The 20,473-nt window shown below is 50.0% G+C and overlaps 1 protein-coding gene across 1 annotated transcript; it reads left to right on the forward strand.

The window, feature by feature from the left end:
- Window positions 1-10,313: 10,313 nt before the first annotated feature.
- LOC140503243 (uncharacterized) lies at window positions 10,314-18,939 on the forward strand. Its single transcript, XM_072607015.1, has 2 exons — window positions 10,314-18,293; window positions 18,596-18,939. Exon 1 carries the CDS (start codon window positions 10,314-10,316, stop codon window positions 12,936-12,938), a length of 2,625 nt encoding a protein of 874 aa, XP_072463116.1. The 3' UTR covers window positions 12,939-18,293; window positions 18,596-18,939.
- The last annotated feature ends 1,534 nt before the right edge of the window (window positions 18,940-20,473 follow it).

Raw genomic sequence — 20,473 nt, forward strand, 5'->3', positions numbered from 1 at the left:
CCATCCCCAGCTCAGGGGTTTCTATTCTTGGACCTAGGACCTGTCCAAGGGGCCTCTCAAAGAAGCCAAAAATGGCCCTGGAACAGGTGGGAAGGCAAACCACCCCCCAGTCTGCCCTGGCAGGCTGGGCCCAGCTGTCTGCTAGGTATCAGGCTGGGCAGGGGCTGATGACAGCTGAGGAGCCCGATTTAGCGGCAGTGGAGCCTTGGGGTCTGGGCCTGCGATAAGGGTGGGGGGTGGAAGGCAGCCTCTCATTGGCAGGAGCCAGAGCCCGGGCCCTTATAATGGGGCTGCTTGGGCTGGGGCTGCCCTGGCAGAGGACAAGCAGGTGAGAAACGCAGGCCGGGAGGCGTGGGTGGGCAGGAGGGTCATCGGCTGTCTCGTTCCTAGTCAGTCTGCCCCTTCCTCTGTGCCTCTCTTCCCTCTTCCTTCTGTCCTCTCCTCTCTCTGTCTCCTCTACGTTTCCAGTCTTCCCTTTCCCCCTTCTGTCTTCCTCTGTCTCCTCCTGTCTCTGTTTCTGTCTCTCTCTCTCTCTCTCTCTCTCTCTCTCTCTCTCTCTCTCTCTCTCTCTCTCTCTCTCTCTCTCCATCTCTCTCCGTCTGTCTGTTTCTTCCTCTCCCCATTTCTCCATTTCTCTTCCTCTCACTCTCTCTTCCTGTCTCTCTCCTTCTCCATCTGTCTTTTTCTCCCTCTCTCTGTCTCTCCCTCTTCTTCTCTCTTTGTCTTTTCCTCTGTCTCCCTCTCTCCCCCTTCCCATCTCTCCCAGTCTGTCTCTGTCTCTCTCCATATCTTCCTGTCTCTTCCTCCCTCTTCATCTCTCCGTCTCTCTCTTCCTGTCACTCTGTCTCTATCTCTTCCTCTCTCCCTCTCTTTCTTCCTCTCTTCCTCTCCTTCTCCATCTGTCCCTGTCTCTCCATTTCTCCCTGTCTCTCTCACCCTCCCTCCCTCTCACCCTCCCTCCCTCTCTCTCTCTCCATATCTCCCTGTCCCCTCCTCTCTCCATCTCTCTTCCTCTCTCTCTGTTTCCCTTTCTCTCTCCATTTCTCCCTCTCTATCTTCCTCTCACTCTATTTCTCCCTTTCTCTCTGTCTTTGTCTTCCTCTCTCCATCTCTCCCTGTCTCTCTGTCTCCCTCTCTTCCTCTGTCTCTTTCTCTCTCTCTGTCCCTCTCCATATCTCCCTCTGTCTCTTCCTCACTTCACCTCTCCCTTTCTCTCTCTTCCTTTCACTCTCTGTCTCTCCCTCTCTCTTCCTCTCTCTCCATCTCTCCGTCTCTCTTCCTCTTGCTGTCTCGCTTTCTCTCCCTCTCTTTCCATCTCTCCCTGTCTCTCTGTCCCTCTTGCTGTCTTTCTCCCTCTCTCTCCCCCCTTTCTTCTGTTCTCCCTCATCTATTCCTCACCTACTTGCCACCCTGTCTTTCCTCTGCGTGTCTCCTTCAACTCCATGAATCCTCTCCTCTCTGAGCCTGAGTCCTTTTGTACCTCTGCTTATCTCTGTCCACTGTTCCTCTCCCTGCCCCTTCCTTCTCCCCTTTGCCTCTGTCTCTGTCCCTCTGTCTCCCCCAGTCTGTGTCTCTCAGTGTCTCATCTCCTCAGGAGGAAGGTTTATAGGCTATGGGGCCTCATGCCCTGGCAGGGCTGGAGCTCTCTTGTCTCTCTCTCTACTTCTCTCTCTCTGTCTCCATCTCCTGCTGAATAAAGATGTTTCTGTCTTGGCCTCTGCTCCTCTCTCTCTGCCTCTGCCTCTGCCGATTCCGCTCTGGCTGTCTCCCTCCCTTTCCACTCATCCCCACTCCCCTCCTCCGGCTCTGCCTGGAGCTCACACCCACTGCAGCCTCCTAGCACCAGGCATCTCAGGGAGAGACCTCCCCTGGACAGAGAAGGGAAGGGAAACAAGACTGGAGGTGGTAGCTGGGACAGGCTTACTGATCCCTTCCTGACTTCCCCATTTGACAGAGAAACAAAGGCCCAGACGGGACTTGCTCAGTGCAAGCTGGGGCCAGGGACTCAGTGCCCTTGGAGGGTCCACTCGGGCTGGGATTCTGAGCTTCCCCTCCTTCTGACTGGAGGACAACAGCCTCGTTGTGGGCCCCTCCACCGCCAGGACAAAGGGATGTTTGTGTGCAAGGGACTGGCTGGAGCCTCGCATCTCTATCTCCCCAGTCTCCATGGGAATCCCATGACCCCCCATCCCTAGCCACATCTGTGATGGAAAGCAGGACATCCCCCTCACCCATTACCTCTGTGAGCCCTGGTGACCCCATCCAGGTCAGGGCTCACTCTCCCTGGCCCTCTCTGCCTTCCCCTCTAGCCTTCTCAGGGATCTTCCTTCCCCCTTTTAACTCCTCCACTCTTTTCTCTCCCTCCCTCCATCTCATAGAATAGTCAGAGTCAAAAAGGACCTGGGAGTGCTACTCCCTCCTTTTGCAGATAAAACTGAGGCTCCACTGCTGCCTTGGCCAGGGTCACCAGCTGGTAAAAAAGGCAGCCTCTGAGCCACAGCTTCCTGACCATTGCCCCACACTGCCTCCACGTCACTTCCAGGTGATCTTCACGGCTCAGGGCTTCTCTCTCTCTTTCCTTACTACTCCTTTGACTGAGTTTCTTTTCTGTCCTCTCTCCCCTCTTCCTTTTCTTGCCTGCTCACCATCCAGCCTCAAAAGTATTAGAAAAAACCCTGGGCTTGGGAAAGCCGTGTGTGTTGGAATGCTGTCTCTGACTCGCTCCCCATAGGCGAGCCATTTCGCTGCTGTGGCGCTCAGCAACCGCAACTTTTCCAATGAGGATGATCCAGAGGGTGATCTTCACCCTTGGAGGGGTGGAGTGGGGAGAAGTCTCTCTTAGCCCCAGGAGCGGTGGGAGAGAGGATTCCCTCCGACCTGGGCTGGGTGGGAAGAGACCCCTCTTCTCTGTTCTCTCCTCTCTCTTTTTCCTCTCTTCTCTCCTCTCCTTTTCTCTTTCTTCTCTCTCCATTTCCTCTCTCCTCTCTTCTTTCTCCTCTTCTTTCTCCTTTTCTTCTCTCTCATCTCTCTCCTCTCTCTCCTCCTCTTTTTGTCTATTCCCTTCTCTTTCACTTATCACCTTTGCTTCCCTCTTTCTTGCCTCTTCTCTGTCGCTTTCTTTCCTTTCTCTCCCCTTTCTTTCTCCCACTTTCTCTCTTCTGCCCCTTTATTTTTCTTCCCCTCACTTTTCTTATCTCTGCCTCTCTCTCCTCTCTTTATCTCTCTACACCTTTCCCCTTTCTGTCTCCATCTTTCTCCTCTCCTCTCCCTCTTTTCCTGTTATTCTTTTCTAACTCTTTCTTCCTCTCTCCCTCCTGTCTCCTCATTCTCTTCCCTTGTTTCCTCTTTCTCCCCTCTCCCTCTCTCTTTCTCTCTCTTTTCTACTCCCTTTCTCACTTTCCTTCTCCTATCTTTGTCTCTCTCTCTCTCCATCATTCCCCGGTCTCTTGCTCTTTTCCTCTTTTCCCTCTCTCTATCCCTTCTCCCACTCGCTTTTCCCCTTTTCTACCCAATGTCTCTCCTCTTCCTCTCCCCCTTCTCTCTCTCCTTCTTCTACTTTCTTTCTCATTTTCCCACTCTCACCCTCATCTCTCCCATTCTCTCATACCACTCCTCTCCCCCTTCTTTCTTTCCTTTCCTCATCTCTCCCCCTCCCTTCCTCCCATATTCCTGTCTCCCAACTTTCCCCCTCTACCCTCTTTTTCTCTTCTCTCTCCTTCACTCTCTCCCTCTCTCTTCCCCCTCTCTCATTTTCCTCTCCACTTTTCCCCTCTCTTATCCTTTCCTTCCTTCTCTTCCTCTCTCTCTTCTCCAGTTCTCTCTTCCTCTCTCCTCTCCTTCCGTCTCCCTCTCTTTCACTCCTGCTCCTCCTTTTCTCTGACCTTCCCCTTCTTTTTCCCTCTCTCCCCTCATCTCTACCCACTCTCCCTGTCTCTCTCCTCTCCCCTCTCTTCTCTTTTCCCCTTTTCTTTCTCCTTTCCCTCACTTTCCCTCTCTCCCCCTCATTCCCTCTATTTCTCACTCTTACTCTTCTCCACTCCTCTGTATCAACTTTCCACCTCTCCCTCCCACTCTTTCCCTATCTCTTTTGTCCCCCTTCTCTCTCTCCCTCTTTCCCCCTTTTTTCTTACTTTCTCTTTCTTCCCTGCTTTCACTTTCTTTCCCTTCCTCTCTTTCCCACTCTCTTCCCTCTCCCTTTACTTTCTTTCACTCTCACTCTCCCCCTCTCCTCCTCTCCTCTCTCCCTTCTTTCTGTCTCTCTCCTCTTTCCCTTTCTTTCCCACATTTTCTCTCCTTTCTCCCCTCTACCACTTTCTCTCCCTAATTTTCTCTCTCCCCTTCTCTTCTCCCATTTCCCTCCCTTCCTCTTTCACTCTTCCCCTCATCTCTGTCCTTCTCCTTTCTTCCTCCTCTCTCCCCACTCTTCCCTCTTTCTTCTTCTTCCCTTCCTCTCTCCCTCCCTCACCCTCTGTCTCTCTCCTCTCACTTCCCTGTCTTGTCTCCTCCTTTTTTCTCTTTCTCCTTTCTTTCCTTCTCCCTCTCATTCTCTCCCTCTCTTTTCAACTCTGCCTTCTAACATCACTCTTTTCTACCCCATCTGCTTCCCATCTCTCCCCTCTTTCCTCTCCTCTTTCTCTGTCTCCTTTGTCCTCCTTCCTCTTTCTCCTTTCTCTCTTTCTCTTCCTGCCTAATTTTTCCAGTCTGAATCTCTTACTTTCCCTCTGTCTCCCCCTCCCTTGCTTTCTCTTCCACTTTCCTTCCCTCCTCTCTCTCTCCCTCTCTCTTTCACTTTCTCCCTCTTCATCTTTGCTGTCTCCTCTCTCTCCCCTCTGTCTTCTCTCCCCTTTATTTCTGTCTCCTTTTTCTCTTATTTTTCCTCCTTTCTCCCCCTTTCTCCTCTTTCTTCTTCTGGCAATTTCTTCCTAACTTTTCCTCTCTCCCCTCTCTGTGTCTCTCTGCCTCTCTGTGTCTGTGTGTCTCTCTCTGTCTCTGTGTATGTGTGTCTCTCTCTCCCCTCCTACTCTATCTCCTCTCCCCTTTCTTCCTGTCTCTCTCCTCTCCCTATCTCTAAATTTCCTTCTCTCACTTGCACCTCTCCCTCTTCTCCCTCTCTCCTCTCCCTCTGCCTTCTCTGGCTCCCTTCTGTCTCTCTTTTTCTCTTTCTCTTCCCCCTCTCTCTTATGTAATTATCTCTCCCTCCTCTCCCTGGCTTTCTTTTCTACTTCCTCTCCTCTTCCTTTTTCTCCCACTATCCCCCTCTTTCATTCCCTCCAAATTTTCCCCTTCCACTCCTTCTGTCTCCTGTCTCCCCTTTCTGTCTCCTCCTTCCTCTCCCTCCTTCTCTCATTTCCTTCCCCTCTCTTCCTTCTTCTACTGCTCTTTCTCCCTTTTAACTTTCCATCTTTCCTCCTCCTACTTTCCTCCTCCTACTTTCCTCCTTCTCGTCCTCTCTCTTCTCCCATTCTTTCTCTCCTTCTCTCTCTTAACTTTCACTCTTCCCCCCTTCTGTTTGTCCTCCTTTCTCTCTCTGCTCCTCTCTATTCATTCTCACTCTTCTCCCTCCTTCCCTCCCTCTCTCTTCCTTCTTCCCCTGTCATTTTCCCTCTCTCCTTCTCGCTCTTCCATCTCTCTTCCTCTTTCTCTCCAACTTCCCCACTCTCCATCCCTTTTATGTCTCTCCTCTGTCTTCTTTTTCCATCTCTCCCGCTTCCCTCTCTAAATTTCCCTCTACCACTCTTCCCCTCCCTTTGACTTCACTGTTCTCTACCCTATCTCCTCTTGCCCCCACCCCTCTTCTCCCTGTTTCTGCCTCCTCTCTCCCTCTTCATCCTCTCCTTTTCTCCTCTTCCACTCTCATTTTCTCTCCCTTGCTCTCTCACTTTCTCCCTTTTCTGTCCCCCCTTTTTCTCCCCTCCTCTATTACTACCTCATCCCCCCCTCTCATTTTCTCTCTTCTACCCTGCTTCTCTCCCTCCACCTCCCTTCTTTCACCACTCTCTTCAAGCTCTCCATTGCTTACCTCCATCTCTTTCTCACTTTCTCCTTTTCTCATTCCCTCTTAACTTTCTGTCTCACCCTCTTTCCTCTCCCCCCTCTGTCTTTCTTCCTTTTCTTCCCTTCTCTGTCCCCATCTCTCTTTTTCTCCCTAGGTTCCCCCCGCCTTTTCCCCCTTCCTCGGACTTAATCTCTAACTTTCCCTCTCTGCTTTTTTCTCTTTCCTCCTTTCACCCCACTCTCTCTCCCTCCTTTCCTGTCATTCTTCCCCTCTTTTATTCTCTCCCCCTTTCCCTTGTTTGCTCTCCTTCCCCTCTCCTCTAATACTTTCTCTACTTTTCTCCCTCTCTCTTTTTCTTCTCCACTCTGCTCTTCACTTCTATTTTCCCTTTTCCCTCCTTCATTCTCACTTTCTCTCCCTTGCTGTCTCTCCCACTTTCCCTCTCCTCTTCCTCACTTCCCTTTCTTCTTTTCTCCCATACCACTCTTTTCCTTCTCCACTTACTCTCTCCACCTCTCATCTTTCCTGTCTCTCTCTCCCTCCTTCTAACTTTCCCTTCTTTCTCTCTCCTCTCTCCCTTCCTGTGTAACTTTCCATTGTCCCTCTCCCTTCTCTTTTCCTCCCATTCCTTCTAACTTTACTCCTCTCCACCCTCCCCTTCTTTTTTCCCTCTTACTTCTTTCCCTCCTCTTTCTGCATCTTCTTGGTCCCCTTTCTCTCTCTCACCCCTCCTCTCTTTTGATCTCTTATTTTCCATTCTCTGCCAGTCTCTCCCTTGGTTTCCAATCCAATCAATATTATGCACCTACAGGCACTGTGCTACATCCAGGAAGTTTACTAGGTAATTGGTGGGGGAGGGTGGGGGGGTGGGGGGGGAGGGATAGGTAGTACAAGACTGAAGGAGGGAAAGACTCTCAGGGGATTGAAACTGTGAGGAAAAGTTGTTGCTGAATGGAGTTGGAAAGTCCAGTCTCTGCACTCTATAAAGGAAGGCTTGGGGAGGAGCTTGGCGCTCCACCCTCCAGCCCTCCAATCAGATGGGAGAGGAGATTGAGGGAGGTGGTGTCAGCTGAGGCTTGAGTAAGCTGCGGTGGTGAGATTAGACCTGGGAGGGGCATCTTTATCTTCCACTTTTTCTCCTTCCCTTCTCTCTTTTCTCTCCCTCCCTCCCTCTCTTTCTCTCCAACTCTCTCTTTCTCCAGCCCACTCTGTCTCCCCTCTTCCCCTTCTTTCTCTCTCCCTTTGTCTTTTCTCTTTAACTTCCTCTCTGCCTTTTTCTCATCCTCTCCTCACTATCACCCCTCTCTATCATTCTCTCCCCTCTTTCCCTCATTCTAACTTTCCCCCTTTCCACCACTTCTGTCTCTCCTCCACCTTTTTTTACCCCTTTCCTCTTAGTCTGTCTCCTCTTCCCCCTTCTTTCTGTCTCTTCCCCTCCTTCCCTCAGTTTCCCTTCCCCCTCTCATTTTCTCCCTCTCTAACCTTCCGTCTCTTCTCTCTGTCTCTCTCCCTTCCCCCTCTATCACTCATCTCTCAATACCTCTTTGTCTTCTCTCCCCCTTTCTTTGTCCTTTCTCTCCCTCTCTACCCCCTCTCTTCACTCTCCCCCTCCCTTGTTCTCTCCCTCTCTCTCTTGCTCTTTTCCCACTTTCTCCCTCTTTCCTTTCCTCTCTTCTCCCTTTCCTCTTCTCCTCTATCACTATCTTTCTTCCTCCTTCTCCTCCCCTCTCTCCCTCCTCTCACCTCTTTGTTTTTCTTCCCTCCTCTTTCACTTTCTCACTTTTCTTCCTCTCACTCCTAATTTTTTGCCTCTCTCCACTTGTCTCTGAGACCTATCCCCATCTCTCTCCCCTCTATCTCTCTTCTTCCTTTGACTCTCTCTTCCCATCTCTTCTCTCCCTCCTTTCCTCTGACTCGCTTCCTCTCTAATTTTCCCTCTGTTCTTCTCTTTCATTCTTCCTCTCCCCATTCTCTTTCCCTTCTTTCCTCCCCTTCTCCTTTACTTTTTCTCATTTCTTCTCTCACCCCCCTCTTCCTCTCTCCTTTCTCCTTCATCCTCTTCTTCCTCTCCTCCCCCTGCCCACTCTGCACTTCACTCTCTCCTCTTACCTCTCTCTTTCCTCTCTCCCTTACTCTTTCTTCATTCTCCCCATTCTCTATCTCTTTCCTCTCTTCTCTCCCTCTTTCTTTCCCCCTTCTCTCCTCTCTCCCTTCTATCTCTTCTCTCCCCTTCCTTCTCTCTCCTCCCCATCTCTCCCTCTTCATTTTTCCTTCCCCATCTGTCTCTCTGCTTTCTCTCCCTCTCTTTTCCTCCTTCTCTCACTTTCTCCCTCTCTTCCCTCCCTTATTACTTCTAACTTTACTCCACCTTCAACCCTTTCTTCCTCTCATCTCTCATCCCCTCCTCTCCTTTCTGTTTTCTCTCTTCCTCTTTCCTTCTTCTTTCTCTTCCTCTTTTTGTTTAGTCCTTTCTCTCTCCCTCTCTCACTCTCTCTCCTTCCCTCCCTCTCATTTTCTATTTCTCTCCTCTCCCCCTCCATCCTCTCTCTTTGCCCTATTGCTTTCTCCTCCCTCCCCTTATTTTTTTCTTTCTCTATTCTCCCCTTGCCTCACTCTGCCCCTCCCTCATTTTCTTTCCCTTTCTCCCTTGATTTTTTTCCCGCTTTCCCCCTCTCCTCTTTGGCTCTCCCCTTTCCCTTCTCTCCCATCTATAACTTTCTTCCTCCTCTATCCCTCTCTCTCCTCCTATTTCTCTCCACTTATCTCATCTCTCCATCTCTTTTCCCCTTTCTCCCCCCCCTCACTCCAACTTTTTCCCTCTTTTCACCCTCTCCATGTCTTTTCTCTCTCCTCTACCCCTCCTCCCCTCTTCCCCTATTTCTCCTCTCTCATCTCTCCCTTCCCTCTCCTCCCTCATTCTTCACTCTTCCTCATTCTCTCGCTTGCTCTCTCCCACTTTCTTTTCTTTCCTCCTCTCCCCTGTTTATTACTCACTCCATCCTCTCTCTTACACCTCCATGACTCTTTTCACCTCTCTCCTCCATCTCTCTTTCTCCCCCCGTTCCATCTCTTTCCCACTCTCTAACTCCCTCTAACTTTCCCCTCCACCTCTGTCTCTTTTCTCTACCCCCTGTGTCTCTCCTCTCCCCCTCAATCCCTCCTTTCACTCTTTCTCTCCTCATCTCTCCCTCTCTAATTCTTTCTCCTCCTCCCTCTTCTTTCCTCTCTCTCACTCCCTATCTAACTTTTCCTGTCTACTTTTCTCTTTCCCTCTTTCTTTTCCCCATCTCCTCTCCTCTCCTTTTTACTCATTTCCCCCCTTTTCTTTTCCCTTCCTCCTTCTCTCCTCTCTTCTTACCTAAGATTCTCTCTTCTTCCTCTATCCCTTCCTCTCCATCTCTCTCTTCTTTTCTCCCACTGTGCTCTTCTCTTTCGTCCCATCTCTCTCTCATATCTTTCCCCCTCTCCATCTTTGTCCTGCTCTCCCTTCCTCTCTCCCCTTCTTTCTCCTCCTCTTCCCTATCATTCTCGCTTCTCTGTCCTTTTCTTTCCACTTCTCTCTTCTTTTCTCTTTTTCTCCTCTTCTCTCTCTCCTACTTCTCTATCTCATCTCTTTCCTCCCCCTCCCTCTTTCTCCTCTCCCCCTCTGTCTCTTTCCTTTCCCCTCTTCCTCTTTCCTCTCCTCTTTCCCTTCTGTCTCTTCTCTCTTTTCCCTTCCACTCTCTCACCTTTCCTCTTTCTCACTCCAGCTCTAACTTTCCTTCTCCTCCTCCTCTCTGTCTCCTTCTCTCTCCCCTTCCATGTCTCTCCTCCCCATCGGTCTCCCTTTTACCATTTCTCTCCCCTTTGTCTCCTCTTTTCTCTTTCCTTCCCTCTCTCACCTTCCCCCTCTCTTCCCCTGTCCTTCTTTGTCTCTTCTCTCACTACCTCTAATTTTACTCCTCTCCATCCTCTCTCTTTCCTCCTCTCTTTCTTCCCTGTTTTACTGTTTCCTCTCCACCTCTTTTCCCTTTCACCTCTCCTCTTCTCTCTCTCTCCTCCTCTCCCTCCTTTTCTCCCTCTCCTTCCTTTTCTCTCACTTTCTTCTCTTCTCCTCTTCCTCCTCTAGTCATCTCCTCTATCACTCTTTCGCTTCATTTATCCCATCTCTTTCTCTTCCTCTTCCATCTCTCTGCCTTTTCCCTCTCCACCCTATCTCTCTTTTCCCTCCCTCCTCTTTCCCCACTCTCTCCCCCCTCATTCTCTCCTTTTCTCCCTCCTTCTCTTCCTCTCTCCCTTCTCTCCCTCTTATCACTCCCTCCCTCTATTCCTCTCCTCCATGGCTCTCTCTCCACCTTTCTCTCCTTTTCTCCCCCTCCCCTCTTTCTCTCCTCCCCCATCTCTTTCTCACTTTCTCCCTCTCACTCCCTTTAAACTATTTTCCTCTCTCCACCTAGCTCTATTTTCCTCTCCCCTTCTATCTCTCTTCTCTCTCTTCCCCCTTTTTCTCCCCATTTCTCCTTTCCTTCCTAACTCTCTCACTCACTCTCTAATTTTCCCTTTCTTCTTCCCTCTCATTCTTTCTCCTTCCTTCTCCTCATTCTCTCCTTCTCCTTTCCTCTCCACTTCCATTCTCCTCTCACTTTCTCCTTCTCTCTTTCTTTCCTCTTCCCTATCATTCTCTCTCCTCTCTATCCCTTCCTCTTCATCTCTCTCCCCTCCTTTTCTCTTTGTCTCTTTCTCACTCTCTCCCCTTCTCTCTCCCTCTAAATTTCTTCTTCTCTTCTCATTGTCTCTTTCCTCTCCCCTCTATCTCTTTTTCTCTGCCGTTTTCTTTTTTCTCTCTCCAGCTTTCTCCTCTCTCCCTCCTCCATCTCCTTTCTTTTCCCCCATTTCTGTCTCCTCTCTCCTCCCCCCTTTTTTCTCATTTCTCTTCTCTCTACTCCCTCTTTCTTCACACTCTTTTTCCTTATTCGCTCCCCCTCTCTCCTTTGCTCTCCCACTTTCCCCTCTCTTCTTCCTCTTTCCTTTTCTCCCCTTTTCTTCCCTTCTCTTCTCCCCTGTTTTTTACTTTCTCTCCTCCTTTCCTCCATCACTTCCTCTCTCCCCATCCTGTCTCTTCTCTCCTTTTTATCTCTCCCCTCTTGTCCCTCTTTTTCTTTTCTCTTCTTTCCTTTATCTGTCTCTTTTCTCTCCCTTTCTTGCTTTCCTTTCTCTCCCTCCCTATATAACTTTTCCTTTCTTTTCCCCTCTCTCACATTCTAATTTTCTGTCTCTCTCCCCTCATCTCCATTTTTGTGTCTCTTCTCTCCCTTTCTCTTCCTCTTTTCTCTCCTCTCTCCCACTTCCTCTTTCACCACTCTCCCCTGCTCTCCCTCCCACTTTCTCCCTCTCTTCTTCCTCTATCCCTCTTCTCTGTCCTTCTCTCACTCCCTCTCTCTTTCTCTCCCTTGTTTATCATTCTTTCCCTCGTCTATCCCTCTCTCCTGTCCTTTCCTCTATCCTTCTCTCCTCTCTTTTCCTTCATCTCTCTCCACTTCTCTCTCCTTTCTCCCTTTCTGTCACTTTCCCACTTTCTCCACCTCTCATTCTTTTTAACTTCCCTCCTCTCTCTCCCTCTCTCTTTCCTCTATCCCAGTTCTCTTTCCCCTCTTCCTCTCTCTTTCCCCTTTCTCTATTTCTCCCTCTTCTTCCCTATCTCCGTCCCTCCAGTTTTCTTTCTCTGTCTCCCCTCTGTTCTCCCTTCCTTTGCCTCACTCTTCCTAATTTTCCCTCTCTGCTTCTCTCCCACTCTCTCCCTCTTTTATCCTTCTCTCTCCACTTCTCTGCCTTTCTTCCCCTCATCTCCTCTCACTTTTTCTCCCTCACTCTGCTCTTTCTCCCTCTCAATCTCCCTCATCTCTTTTCTCTCCCTCTCTCCTTTATCCTTTTCCTACTGTCTCCCTGTACCCCTCTCATCCCATTCTCTAACTTTCCTCTCCCTCTCTTTCCCTCTTTCTCTCTCCTCTCTCTCTCCTCTTTAATTTTTCTTGCTCTCTCCTCTTTCTTCTCCCTTCTTCCTCTATTTTTCCTTTTCTCTCCCTCTCCTGACTCCTCTCTCCCCCATTTCTGTCTCTCTCCTTTCCACCCTCTCTCCTTTCCTCTCTCCCTACTCTCTGTGTGCCTCCTTCATCTCTTTCCTTTCCCTCCTTTCTCTCTCCCTCCCTCCCCTACACCTTTTCTTACATTCCCTCTCCCCTTCTCTCCTTCCCTACCTCCTTCCTTGATCAGCCCCTTTATCCTCTTTCCCTCCCTAACATTCTCTTTCCCCTTCCTCTCTTCTCCTCCCTTTTTCTTTTCCTTTTTCTCCTATCTCCTCCCTCCCCTCTCTCTCCTTGTTCCTCTCCATCTATCTCTTCTCTCTCTCCACCTCTGTATCAGTATTTTCTCTTCCATCTCTTCTTCCTCCAGACTCTATCTTCATCCTTTCTTTCCATTTTTCCTTTCCTTTGTTCTCTTGAATTCTCAGCTCCCATCTTTCTTTACCCCTTCTTTCTGTCATTTTTCCCTCTTTCCCCCCATTCTTCTTCCTCTGCCCCCTCATGATTCCCTCATCTCCATATTTTCCCTCTTTCTCCTTAATTCTCTACCTTCTTTTTTCTTTCTTCCTTTGATCTTTCCTCCTCTCCCTTGTCCCCATTGTCTTCTCTCTCTCTCTCTCTCTCTCTCTCTCTCTCTCTCTCTCTCTCTCTCTCTCTCTCTCTCTCTCTCTATCTCTCTCCCCCCATCTCTCTCTCTCTGTCTCTCAGTCTTTCTTTCTCTCTCTGTCTCTCTGTCTCTCCTCTCTGTCTCTCTATATCTCTCTCTTCTCTCTTTCCTCTCTCTCTCCTCTCCTCTCCTTCTCCTCCCTTTCATCTTCCTGATCTTTCTTCTTCCTCATCCCCAGTCTCTCCTCCTAGGCTGCCATTCTCTTCATTCTGGGTAGTAATGATGGCGTGCATTTCTATGGTGCCCCCCATGCCAGGCCCTGGGCTAAGCCTTTTACAAAGATCATCTGATCCTCCCAACAGCCCTAGGAGGTCCGTGCTCTTATTATCCCCACTTTATGGTTGAAGAAACTGAGGCAAGCGGCGGGGAAGTGACTTACCCAGAGTCACACAGCTAGTCAGGGACGCTTCCACCCCTCGCTGCATCTGGTCATGAGAAAGGAGCCTCCCACGAGGAGGGGTGAGAGAGATGGCTTTCTTTAGCTACGCTTTCAGAGGCTGCCTCCTCTCTTGCCTTCAGCTGCTTCTCCGTGGCTCCTCTCTCCTCTCTGGAGGAGTTGTCCCCTGGTCTTCCTCTCCCCTCTTGCCACTCCTGCACAATCTCTCTGCTCCATCACCACCCATTCCTACCCCCCCACACACAAGGGTATCCCCCTCCCCCCCCCCCAGGCTCCACTGTGCGCCCTCCTCTTTGTGATCTCTCAAGTCTACACTGTCATGGAAGTCAGAGCAGCACAGTAGCCCAGAGGGGCCACAGGTAAGATGGAGCCTTAGAAAGGGCAGTGGGCCCGGCGGGGGCAGCAGCAGGGCTCAGAGCTGGAGTGCCGAGTGTGTAGCAGGGGAGTCCAGGGAGGCCTGTTCTGAGAGCCTAGCAGGGAAACAGAGGAAGCTTACAAATAAGGGACGGTCGTGTTTAGAGGCAACAGGGAGGAAATGCAGGACAAGAGGCAAAGGGAGATGCGGAGGCAGCTGAGGCTGGCTTCTCCAACAGAGGGGGAAGGCTGAGGGAAGTTGGACGAGGTGCATCCTGGCTCTGGGCCTCAGATTCCTCGTCCACAAGCTCCTGTAGAACAAGGAATGGCAGAAGAGCTTGAGTAGAGAAGTAAAGGCTTGGAATAGCTGAGGCAGAGGAAGGAGAGAAGGATTTCTGTGCAGCAGTGAAGACTCACTGCGATGAGCTGTCCTCAGAGGATCCAGCCTGGCCAGCTGCTCTGTCTCTCTCCAGTGGACATGGGGACACTCCACATTCCTTGCCTCTCATGCTCCAGCCAAACTGACCTCCGTGCCATAGTGGGTGCCTGGGCACAGGTGGCCCTCCAGTGTACCTCCCTCCTCTGATATTTGGCCTGACCTGCTCCTGCTCCCTACATGACCCCCACTTTATCTGTGTGCCCTGTCCTTTCCCTGCCCCCAGGAGAGGGTAAGCTCCTTGCCAGCAAGCATTGAGCTTCGGTAGCTTTTCTGCCTCCTGTGCCTTCCATGGGATGGGGGACCTTGCTCATGATGCTGAATGAATGTAATTTAACGCATGGACAAGGGTGTGGGAGCCATGTAGGGGTCTTGGCTGACATGTGGAAGAGGGCTTGTCCTGGTTCCCAGCCCCACCCTCCTTTGCCCCCAGCCAGGTTAGAGCCAGTATAAAGGGTTGTGGAAGGGAGATGAAGGGGGATAGCAGGACGAGCCTCCTCACCGGAGTGGCACCCGGCTCTGAGGGCCCACCTAGTCAACAGCTCTTGGTAATTTTCATTCTCACAGCCTGGATGTCTTCTCCATGTTCTGCTCCTTACCTCAGAGACGGAAAACTGGGTTTAAGCCCTGTCTCTAACAGACATAAGCTGTGCAAAGACAGGAAGGTCATTCCCCCTTTTCTGTGACTTTATTCCTCTAGATAATGGGGGCAGTCTCCCCGTTTTCAGGAAAGCATCTGGAATTGGGAGCTGTCTCCTTCCTCGCTCTCCTCCTCAGTCTCCCTCCCGCCTTCCCTTCATCCCGCTCCCCCTCCCACTTCTCCCCATTCTCATCAGCCCTCTGGCCTCTCTCTCTTTGCCCCTCATCTCCTTTCCTCTTTTCTCCCTCCCCTTCCCTGGTGTGCCCTCTCTTCTGCTTCCTGTCCCCCCTTTCCTTCTCCCAGAATCAGAGCCCCGTGTTCCTGACAGTTCCAGCCCTAGGCTGGGGTCACTGTTAGCTTTGGAGTGCGGGGCCCGTGGCCCCCAATCCTCTTTTCTCCTCCCCATTCCTTTTTCTTTCTGGTTTCTTTCTCGTCTTCCGGCCACTCCCATGAGACTTCTTTTCTCCTCCTCCTTCCTTCCTTTAGCCTTCTCTTGTCTCATCTCTCTCCTTCTCAATACAATCTTCTCCCTTCTTTTCCTTTTCTTTTTCTTTCCTTTTTTATTTATCCCTCTTTGTTACTTCCTTTCTTTTTCATCAGGCTTTTCCTGCCTTTCTTCCTCCTCCATTTCCTTCTTTTCCTTTCATTCCTTTCCTCTCTTCCTTCTCTCCCTTTCTTCTTGACCTTTTAAAATGTTTATGGATGCTCCTCTCTTTTATTAACATCACCGTCACTTCCCTAATAATGTCTCCAAAAGCACAGTTTCTAGTTTAAAAAAAAAAACTGAATACATCGGTCATGTTTGAAAATGTCTGCCTCATTTCACACACCTCTAATCCACCACTTCTCTGTTGAGAGATCTGCCTCCCTTCATCTCTCCCTCTCTCCTTTTCCACTCGGTTTCTTCTTCCTCCCTGTCTCTTCTATCTGATCTTTTTTCACTGTCCTCTGCCTCCCTTTTTCTTCTCTCCCTTTCCTTCTCTTCCTTTTCTATTTTTTCCTTTTCCTTGCCCCATCTCTCTCCAATTTCTTTTATTTATTCTCTCTCTATCATCTTCTTGCTCCTTTTATTTTCTCTCCCCTTCCCTTTTCTTCTGCCTGTTTCTCATTTATCCCTTTTTCCTGTCTTTTTTCCTTCCTCTTCCCATTCCTCTCATTCCCTTCTTTTCCTTGCTTTACATATCCCTCTTGCCTCACTCTCTTCTGTCTTAATTTTTCATCTTCTTTCCTCCTCCCTGTTCTCTTTTCTTCTGCCTTCTTCTCTTTTCACTTTCTTCTTCCTCCTCTTCTCTGTCTTCTCCCCCTTTGCTTATTTCTCTTCCGCTCACTTTCTTTACCTGCTTCCTTTACCTTTATTTTCTTCCGTTCTCCCAATTTTCCCCTCTTTCTTCTCTCTTCATCTTCTCCCTTCCTCCTTTCTTGCTCTCTTCCTTGTCCCTCTCTCCTGTCTTCTTCCTTTTTTATTTCTTCTTTCTCTTCAGTTTCCTCTCCCTCCCTCTCTCCACTTTGTTCTCCCTCTTCTTTTTCTCCTCCTCTTCCCTCTTCTCATTGTTTTCTTGCTGACCTTTAAGCCATAAGCCCTGAATTCAGAATTCCACTTCTGACACTTTATACTTGAACAATTAGTCAACACACTTTCAGAAGTGGTTACTAACTGGCCGCAGGTTCCTTATTTGCATGATGAAGAGATTGAGGCTTGAGGTCCTTCCCAGCCTGTCCTTATGGTACAACGGGCTTGTCTTCTGTTCTATTCATCTTGTTGTCTTCCCTCTCTCCTCTCCCTGTCTTCCTTATCCCCATTTTCTTCTGCTTCCTTCTCTCCTTTTCTTTTTTTTCCCTCTCTCATCAAATCAGCAAGCGATTCAAAAGCACTACTCTGTGTCAGGCACTGTGCTCAGCACCAGGGATACAAAGAAAGGCAAAGACCAGTGTTTGCCCTCCGGGGGCTTCCAGTCTAGTGGAGGAAACAACCTGCAAACCATGCTGGACAGATCATTTATAGATGGGATAAGCAGGAGATAATCGACAGAGGGGAGGCATTAAGGGGGATGTGAAAGGGCTTCCTGTGGGAGGTGGGACCTTTGCTAAGACTCCAAGAACGTCACAAGGTGGAGATGAGGCAGAAGAGAATTCTAGGCATGGGGGATGGTAAGTGAAAATGTCTAGAGTCAGGAGACGGAGGGTTTGCCTGAGAAAGAGCCAGGAGACTGGAGAGCTCTCTCCACTCTGTCTCCTGTCCCTCCCTCCCTGCTTCCCTCTCTCTTCTCCTCTTTTCTTCATTCTTTACTGTTGTCTCTATTTCTTCTTCCTCCTCACTTGTCTTCTGTTGCTTCTCCTTTTTCCTTGCTCTTTCCCCTCTTTCTTCTTTCTCCCTCCTTCTCATTGCCTCCTTTCTCCTCTTCCCTCATCCTCTCCCGCCCTTTCTTCTCATTTTTAATTCTCTCTTACTCTTGCCTTTTTCTCCCTTCCACTTTCTTCTCCTTCTTTCTTACTTTTCTCCCTCCTGAGCGACTTCTTCCTCCCTTTCTTTATCCTCCTCTCTGTACTTTCTCCTTCCTCTTTTCTCCTGCCCTTTCTTGTCTTCCTCCCTTTCTTTATCCTCCTTTCTGTACTTTCTCCTTCCTTTTTTCTCCTGCCCTTTCTTCTGTCCTCCCTTTCTTTATCCTCCATTGACTTTCTCTCCCCTTTCCCTTTCCTTACTCTCTCCCTGCTCTCTTGGTTTCCTCTTCCGTAAATTTAGGGGATTGGACTTTGTGGCCTCTAAGGTCCCTTTCGGTTCTATATCAACGATCCTTTCTTCTTCTCCTCTATTCTCACCTTCCTTCCTCCCGCTTCATCCCTCTTCTCATTTCTTCTCCTCGTCTTTCTTATTCTTCACCTTTTCCTCACTTGTACTGACTCAAACTTCTTGTCTCCTCTCTCCATCCTTCACCTCCCTCTTTGTCCCTCTTCTCCGTTCTCCCTACTCATCACTTTCTTCTCCTCCCTTTTCTCTTCCCGAATTCCCTTTCTTCCCTCAGGATCCCCATTTCATGCTTTTCTTTTCCCACCGACCTCTCACCCCACCCCCTGCCCCCCTTTGCCTTCTTCCTCCTGCTCAACCTTCTGCCTCTCACTCCAGCCCCAGGCCCTTCTCTCTCCTCTTTCTCTTCTCTCCTCAGACCCTTTCTACCTCACTGTCCTACCCATCCCTAGCCAACTTTTCTGCCCTCTTATTCTCTCACTTTCACATCTTCTCTTTTCTTTCATCCTTCCCTTTTCTTCAGGGCTGGGAGGGGCCTCAGAGCAGGGGGTGTCAGGGCTAGGTGATGGAGGGAGGGCATTTTTCAAACAGAAAAGGTCAGGGTAAAGAGGGAGTCAGGACAAGGCTCTGTCCATGTCCTCCAACTACTTCCATCTTACAGATGGAGAAACTGAGGTGTAAAAAGATTCTCCCTTGGTCTTCCCTTCGCAGTCATTGCCATGTGTTCCTCTCCCATTCTCTTTTCCTTGCCCCCCTCTCCTCTAAAGATTCCCTTCCATGCCCTCTCCCCCTTCCCCAGGGGCCAGGGTGGGCTGAGGCAGCAGCTCCTTGGGATTGGCTGCTGGGCAGGGCTGGCTGGGAGAAGACCCTTGTGACCTTTCTCTGTATATCCTCTTCTCTGCCTGTCTTGCACCCTGGGACACCTGCTTTGGATGCTGGACAAAGTCACTGGTCAACAAGGAAGATGATGAGGACAGCGCCCAGAGCCCCGCCTCCTAGAGGGTGATTCCTAAGTGCTGGGAGAGGGAAGGGCTGACTGGCTGGACCCACTAACTCCCCCCTTACCTCACAATGACCCTTCAGGCTTCTTCACTGGACATGTCTGGGCTGCCTAAATAGGTAGTGAGCTCCCCACTTCCCTAGGCTCCTGTATGACCTGGAAGACTGGCCATTAGGGTCACTCCCAGCTCAGAGTCTGTATTTCATGCCTTCCCACCCCCACCCCCAAACCCCCAAGCAAAGAATCTTCTTCCCCCCCAAAAATCCACTTTTCTCCAACCTCTGGCCATTTCCTCTTCCTTCAGGAAGACACCAGCCACCTGGGATTCGGAGGAGGCCTCCAGGACACAGCCTCATGCCCCCCTGCCTTCCAGCTGCTCCAGCCCCTTCCTCACTCTGCTGATCTCCCTAGAGACAGGGCCTGTTGAAGAGCAGTTTCCAGTGACTTTGTAGGACCAAATCTGCAAGACCTGATGACCACGAGGATCCAGAGAATGGATGAGAGCTGCCCACTCTGGCCAGAGGCACCAGATTCAGGGGACAGACTGAGGCCTCCAGCCAGGGCTTAACCACACCTACATGCTAGCTCAAGGAGGGTGGGGGCAGGTGGTTTTGTGTTTATTAAATAAACTTACTTTTTAAAAAAAGACACACCCCCTTGTGCTCCTTCTCTGCACAGCCCGTGCAAGGTCAGGAAGCCCCTTCTCCTACCCGTGCCCTGGGGGCTCGCTCATCACACCAGCCTGAGCAGGCGCACCAGCCTGGAAACCCATGGCTCAAGGTTGTTCAGGATGGGCGTCATCTGCTGGTGAAACCTGAAACTGCAACCCAGCTCTCTTAGTCACTCCCAAGCCCTTGACCCTTGCTTCTAAGAAGTTGTAGAAAGTGGGACAGTAGAGATGGGAAGTCCTTGGGCTTGGGTCCCGCTTGGAGATGGTGGTGAGAAAGTAACCCCAGAAGAACCCTGGAAACGTCCTCCCCTCAGCCTCCTAGGAAGTTCCCCACCAGCCGCCACCCTGCCATCCATAGGAACACAGCCTGGAGTCCACAGAAATCACCTCCAGAACCTACAGATAAGCTCACTGGAACCATGTCTGAGCACAACACAAGGGCAAAGTGCTTGAGTGACCCCTTCTGGGACACATCTCTTCCGGCTACACGTCCGTCTTCCCATTAATAACAATACATCCTCACTGTAGGGTGAAGGTGTTTTTCTTCTCCCTCCATGGCCACCTGCCCAGGACTTGGCATGCCACCATGGCCAAATCCCTTCTCTCTAGGTCTCCGTTCCCTCTTCTGCCCCTCAATGCCACTCAGAGCCAATGTTCTCTTATCCTGTGGACTCAGGGGCCACAAAGCTCTTGTTCTGCCCAGAATGGTGGCCCCCAACCTAACTGACCACTGGGGAGCACACTGCCCTCAACCACGGAGAACATGCCAAGAGGGGAGTTTTCAGATATAATGTGGTTTGAAATGCCCTTTTCTGGGCCTCGGTGAGACCCCAAAACGGCCTGCCACCTGCTTTTGTACTGTATGTTCAATGTGACTGTACATGCATGGCCTACATCAGATGGCACACCATCTTGGGAAGGGGTGAAGGAAAGAAAATTTAAAATTCAAAATCTTGTAAAGGGGAATGTTGAAAACTAGAAATAAAGATTTTTAAAAAATATTTACATTTTTAAATGGTAGAAAAAATCAAAAGAATGTTTCGTGGCACATGGAAATTATAGGAAATTCAAATTTCCATGTCCATTAACAAAGCTTTATTGGAACACAACCGCATGTGTTGTCTATGGCAGCGGTCCTGCTCCCAAGGCAGTATGGTAGAGACATGTCATGTGCTCAGGGCCTAAAGGATCCCAGATGAGCAGTTGGGACCTGCTGGCACCAAGGGCCCTGGGCACCATCATACTTCAACATTCCATCTTGTTTCTGGCCCCTAGAGCCCACCTGCCATGTCAGAACAGAAGTGGCCTTGGAACGCTGCACTTCTAAGGCACAACACACATCTTTTTGTTACTGAATCAGGTGAGAGAGCATCGTGGGCACCGGGTAAGGAAGGATACGGGGACCTCACCTTGACATTCCCAGACCAAGCCTTGGTCATAACAGGTCCAACTCACAGCAACGTCAGAAAAACAAGGAAAGTAAAAATACACCATCTCATCCCAGCAGAACTT

The sequence above is a fragment of the Notamacropus eugenii genome, chromosome 5 (genome assembly GCF_028372415.1).
Source record: "Notamacropus eugenii isolate mMacEug1 chromosome 5, mMacEug1.pri_v2, whole genome shotgun sequence".
Lineage (NCBI taxonomy): Eukaryota > Metazoa > Chordata > Mammalia > Diprotodontia > Macropodidae > Notamacropus > Notamacropus eugenii.